The sequence below is a fragment of the Apaloderma vittatum genome, unplaced genomic scaffold (assembly GCF_000703405.1).
Source record: "Apaloderma vittatum isolate BGI_N311 unplaced genomic scaffold, ASM70340v1 scaffold28480, whole genome shotgun sequence".
Classification (NCBI taxonomy): Eukaryota; Metazoa; Chordata; class Aves; order Trogoniformes; family Trogonidae; genus Apaloderma; species Apaloderma vittatum.
The window spans coordinates 1501-7074 of NW_009696695.1; the positions used below are offsets into that span (position 1 = coordinate 1501).

Sequence of the window (5574 nt, forward strand, 5' to 3'; positions counted from 1 at the left end):
CGGGTGGACATGAGCGCGAGGAGGAGGTAGGTGCCAAGCGCCTCGGTCGTTAACCCTGGGCTCTGCCAGATGCTTGAACCCGAGGCGGAAATGAAGTCGACGTTTCGCGGTCCTGGGGGAGTCTCGCTGGTGTCGGCGAGGTCCCTTTGGCCGGACGCCGCGGAGCGGAGCCTGCTCTCTGGAAGGGCGTCAGCTCTGTTCTTGCATTGCTTTTGCTTCCGCTGCCCGTCTTATCCCGCCCCAAACCCGCGTGGATTGGGTTTCTTTGATGTGTTCGGTGTTCCAAGCCCTGGACGTCGGGTGGCTGGACCCTGGAGGGCGTCCCCTCCTCCCCGGACCTTTCATCAGCACCTACCAAAGCGGCCGCAGAAATCCTTGGCTGCGCTGGACGCTGGGTCTGCTGCGGGTAGTCGCTCTCAAGCCTGACCCTGGGCCGGGCCCGGTGCCTCCACGAGGAAGAAGTGGGTGATTTTTCCCGCTGAGCCTGAGCCCACGGGTGAGAAGCAGTTGCCCGAGCGCTGGCGTCTGATTTGTAGGAGAAGCTCTGGCCTTCCTCACGCTCTCTGGAGGGGACAAGACCTTCCAGGACTGAGGGGAAAGATGAGGAGAGGTGTTTTAACAGGACCTGCGGCAACAGGACGAGGGGAGTGGTTTAAAACTGAGACTCAGACTAGATCTGAGGAAGAAATTTTTGACGCCGAGGCCGGTGGGGCGCTGCCCCGGGTGGATGTCCCCTCCCTGGAGAAGTTCAGGGCAGCTCTTTGGGACGGGGTGCGTGTCGCCGGCGATCTCTGTCCTCGCTCTCCCTGTTCACCGAACAATCATCAGGATTGTTTTGTCTTCATCCAGGCATCGCATCGGGGTCGGTTTGGTGTTGGCCGTGGCTTTTGGATGACGAGGGAGCACTGCCTGTGCTCCTGGGGGGCTCCCGCCCTGACAAGGACAGTTCAGGCCCCTTCTGGGTGCTGTCAGGAGAGTAAATATTAGAAAAACGAATGTTTTCCTGGGCTTATCCCCAGCATCGGAAGTGAATGGGCCTGGAGTGCTGGAAACGAGAAGGAGAAAACCCCTTGGATTATTTTTCTTTAATGAAAAATTGCGCAACAAGTTTTGAAATAACGTGAGCGTGAAGAATCTCTCTAGAAAGAGGAATTTTTCACGCCGGTCACTAGTGGGGTTGGCTTGGGAACGTGCTCTCAGCCCTGCCCGCCTCCCGCGTAACTCTTCTGACGGTAGTTTTGCCGTAATTCCACTCTCCCCTTGACAAAAGTAAATAAAACAACGCCGACACGTTCAGCAATTCTTTGCAGATGGCCCCGCTTTCCCCTGGCTGGTTTTGACGCTGCCTTTGCTTTTCTTCTCCCCCCGCCTCGACGGAATGTAAATAAAACCGCTCGGCGAGCTGGATGCTGGGGCGAAACAAACGCCGGAGGTTGGGAAAACCCTGCCCCTGGATCCGAGGCTTTATTGCAACCAAGGATGCGAGAGGAGGGGAAAAACCTCCCGTGCTCGATCGCTCTCGGTCCCTCGGGTTGGAGCCAGGAGGCGTTTGTTCCCGAGCCGTCCCATGAGGAGTTTGGAGACGGGCACCCGAAGGAGCTCGAGAACTCATCCCAAACAATCCCAAACCTGGTCGGACGGGCTCGCTGCTGATTTTCTCTCTTCTCTGCTGGGACAGAGGCAGAAACTCAGCCCCAACTGGAAACCCTCCTGCCGCCGGCCACCCCAGAATCGTCATCCTCCGCTCCGGAGAGGGAAGAGCAGCTGGAAAACCCCCGAGTTGGCTCCGGAGGAGATCCCCCAGACCAGGCTGTCTGCTGCTGGATTGCAACGTTGATTTTTTTACTTGATTATCATTTTTCCCAGTGACGGGCTGTTGTCGCTGCTGCTCCTTTCGCTTGCTGATTTCTAGGCCACGGTTCAGTTGGCTCTTTGGACTCTGCGCAGGGTATTTATTCAGATTTTCCTTCTCAAAGAGCTTTGCGCTCAGATAGGCTCGGGAGAGTCGCGTTGCTGTTAACCTGCCCGTTCGCATCGCGCTGCTCTGCCCCCGGGAGTGCCAACAGCCCCGCGCCGCAGCATCGGCCCCTGGGCCCTCTTCTCCTCATCCAGCCCCACTTACATCTCCCAGTTTAATTCCTCTGTGGCTCGTTATCACAGATTATTTTTTTCCTTCTCGAGGTTTACGTCGCGCTTTCGCTTACTCCTCACCCAACCTGCCTTCCACCCCGGTGGAAAAATGGGGTTTTTTTGAACGCTCCTGCAAACGGAAGATGCTGCGGTCCCGATATCTCCGTTTTGCTCAGTTTTGGTTTCATTTTGCTTTTTTCCTCCTCTTACGCAGTGACCAGGACAGGGGACGATTAACCCCTTCGCCGGATATCATCGTCCTCTCCGATAATGAGGCATCCAGTCCCCGTTCGAGCTCGCGGATGGAGGAGAGACTTAAGGCGGCGAATCTTGAAATGTTTAAGGTATGGGCTCGCTCCGCTCCTTCTCTTTTTGGGGAATTTCTGCTTTTTTTCCAAAGGATTCGGGAGCGAAGGGTGTTCCTGAACAGTGGGCGTAACGACCCAGCTCGATTATCCGCGTTGTGTTAAACCTTCCTCGCGCTCTTGCCGCCTTTCGGGCTTTCAGCTTGATTCTTAACTTCTTTCTTTCCTCTTTGTAGGGTAAAAGCATCGAGGAGAGGCAGCAGCTCATCAAGCAGCTCCGGGACGAGCTGCGGCTCGAGGAGGCCAGGCTGGTGCTGCTGAAGAAGCTGCGGCAAAGCCAGCTGCAAAAGGAGAACGTGGTACAGAAGGTGAAGCTCCTGCGGGGCTGGGAGGGCTACGGGGAAGGTTCTCGGCCTCGCTGAAACCTCTCAGCGGGCAAACCCAGAGGCTCACTCCCCTCTTCAACCTCCCTTTACGCCACCTTGGTGATATTAGTTACCAAAGTGGGTCCATAGCGGATCCAAGGCCCGTCCTACCTGGTGCAAGGAGATAAATCTGCGCAGCTCTGAGGTTGGAGGGTTTGATCGATGAGGCTCTGCTGGTGGATTTCCTTTCTGAGGAAATCTCTTCTCCTTTTCTCTCCGTCCAGACTCCGGTTGTCCAGAACGCAGCATCTATTGTCCAGCCATCTCCTGCTCACGTGGGACAGCAGGGACTGTCCAAGCTTCCCTCCAGGCCTGGAGCTCAGGGGGTCGAGCCTCAGAACTTAAGGACATTACAGGTGAGCCTTCCTGACACGCGTTTGCTGAGAAAAAATGGTGGTTTTGGCAATATCTCGCAGCACGGTGCCGCGGTTGCCATTCCTGGTGAACGGGGACGGAGGTGATCCTCCAGTGCCTCTGCCTGCAGCTCGCTGCCAAAAGACTTCGTTTCAGACCCGCTGATCGTTTACTCCTTCCCTTAACCATCCTCTTTGTTTGTGGCATTTGTTTTCTTCGCCATGGCAACGGATTCGGGGTCAAGCCTATTGTGGCTTCGCAGTGGGATCGGGCTGGTAAAGGAAACGGGCTTTAGGAGAAGAGGAAACGCATTGTTTGCACGGGCTTTGTGAAGCTTTTCTTACGTGTGACAGCGAAGAACCTCGCCTAGAAGAAGCCTAATTAAAGAAAAAAAAGGGGGGAGGTGGACAGAAGAAAGTTGCCAGGAGGTGTTTAATCGTTTAAGATCACTCCTACAAAAAAAAATGGAGCCCTTCTGCCTCTCCCCTTGCTGTTAGCCGAGAATGAGGAGAAACCCGGGCAGGTCCACCCCCGGTTTGGGTCCTCCTCATCCTCAGGTCGTGTTTCTGGCCACCTGGGACGGAGGTTCGGAACAGTTTTTTCACTTTGAACTCCGGCACCGGCGTGAATTCTGGTTTTAATAACTCCGTGCAGCTGGCAGACGGCCTCCTTGCTCTTTTTTTCAATCCCCTCTTTTTTTCCCCTGGTGTTTTTCCAAATCGACGCGGTTGGTTTTAACGCAAATAAATTGAAAATTACCTTCTGAACCATCCCAGCCACGAGCCAGGAGGTCCGTCCTCGTCCTGGGAAGTGCTTGCTCCGCGAGATCGCTTCGCTTCCCTCGGCTGCCATTCCAGCCTCTCAACAGAAAATATACAATAACTACACAAAATAATACAAGTGTGGTACCTGAGACATCCTTCCTCCAGCTGAAATGGCTGCGATGATGAAATGAAGGAACATTAGAGGAAAAGTTGAAGTTCTTTGCACGTTACCTGGAGAAACTGCTGCAGAGCTGATCAGGGAGCTGAAAAAGCCGCTTCGCTTCAAATCCATTTCGTTTTTGCATTGATTTATTTCTCTTTTCCTTTCCCCCACAGGGTCACAGCGTCATTCGATCCGCCACGAACACGACTCTGCCCCACATGCTCATGTCGCAGCGCGTGATCGCCCCGAACCCGGCCCAGTTGCAAGGGCAGCGGGTTCCGCCGAAACCCGGCCTCATCCGCACCACCACGCCCAGCATGAACCCAGCCATCAACTACCAACCGGTGCGTGACGGGGCTCTCACGGGGTTTCGGGCACGGTCGTGGGGCGAGCGAGGAGGGAAAAGGGGCAGCCTGAAGGCACTGGGGGGGTGGAAATCCATCTCGAGGGTTGGGAATCCATCTCGAGCGTCGATGGAGACGGGCGGCGTCGACCTGCGTGGAAGAGCGAAATGGGAAATCTGCAAGAGGTGAGATTTAGAGGAGATATAAGGAAAAAATTAGGGAAAAAGTGAGGGTGGTGAAGCCCTGGCCCAGGCTGCCCAGGGAGGGTGTGGATGCCCCATCCCTGGAAGGGTTGGACAAGGCTTGGAGCAACCTGGGCTGGTGAGAGAGCAGGGGGGTCCCTTCCAACCTTCACCTTTCTGTGATTCTACAAAATCGTGGAAAAATAAAAACTTCCTGGTTGGAGCTGCTGTTCCTCCTGTCAGCAACACCAGGACCCCCCCAGGGAAGTGAAGCGACCGGTTCGTCAGCGGGTCTGCTTCCTCCTCCCACGGGGCTTTTCTATTTCTGCCCAACCCTTAAAGCCACCGTTCATTTTTGGAAGAACGGAAAGAGTTCCCTAAAGAATGGAAACAGGAGAAAAAAACCACCAAACCAACAAAACACTTCCCACTCCTACTTAAAATGAAGAAACCTTTCGAACAGCCTTTATTCCTGGGCAAGCCCAGGTTAACAACCCCTCTTTTTTTTTTTTCCCTTTTGGGGTTTTTAAGCTGTTTCATCTCCCCAAACGAGGCAGATTTGTGAGTGATAAACACGGCTGCACACAGCCTGAAAGCCACCCACCTGTACAAGGGTCAGACAAACCTAATGATGTGTTTGCTCTTAAAAAAAACCCACCACCCCCTACAGAAAAGTTGTAACCGGGCGTCCACGTTAATTTTCTGCTCTAATTCTCCTCTTTTTCCTCCCCAGCAATCAAGTTCTTCAGTTCCTTGCCAGCGTACGTCGTCTTCAGCCATCTATATGAACCTTGCCTCTCACATCCAGCCCGGCACAGTGAACAGGGTGTCGTCGCCGCTCCCCAGCCCCAGCGCCCTCAACGACGCCGCCAACTCCCAGGCGGCCGCCAAGCTCGCCCTCCGCAAG

General features: G+C 54.7%; 1 protein-coding gene across 1 annotated transcript in view; it reads left to right on the plus strand.

Moving 5' to 3' along the window:
- Positions 1 to 5574, plus strand: part of GATAD2B (GATA zinc finger domain containing 2B) — a gene marked incomplete at its 3' end in the record, with an annotated part of 7098 nt that overhangs the window by 288 nt on the left and 1236 nt on the right. Inside the window, exons 2-7 of the mRNA XM_009876023.1 lie at positions 70 to 188; positions 2345 to 2474; positions 2672 to 2803; positions 3085 to 3216; positions 4315 to 4485; positions 5401 to 5569. Of these exons, the coding sequence (XP_009874325.1) occupies positions 70 to 188; positions 2345 to 2474; positions 2672 to 2803; positions 3085 to 3216; positions 4315 to 4485; positions 5401 to 5569 (853 nt within the window). The remainder of the gene's footprint in view (positions 1 to 69; positions 189 to 2344; positions 2475 to 2671; positions 2804 to 3084; positions 3217 to 4314; positions 4486 to 5400; positions 5570 to 5574) is intronic.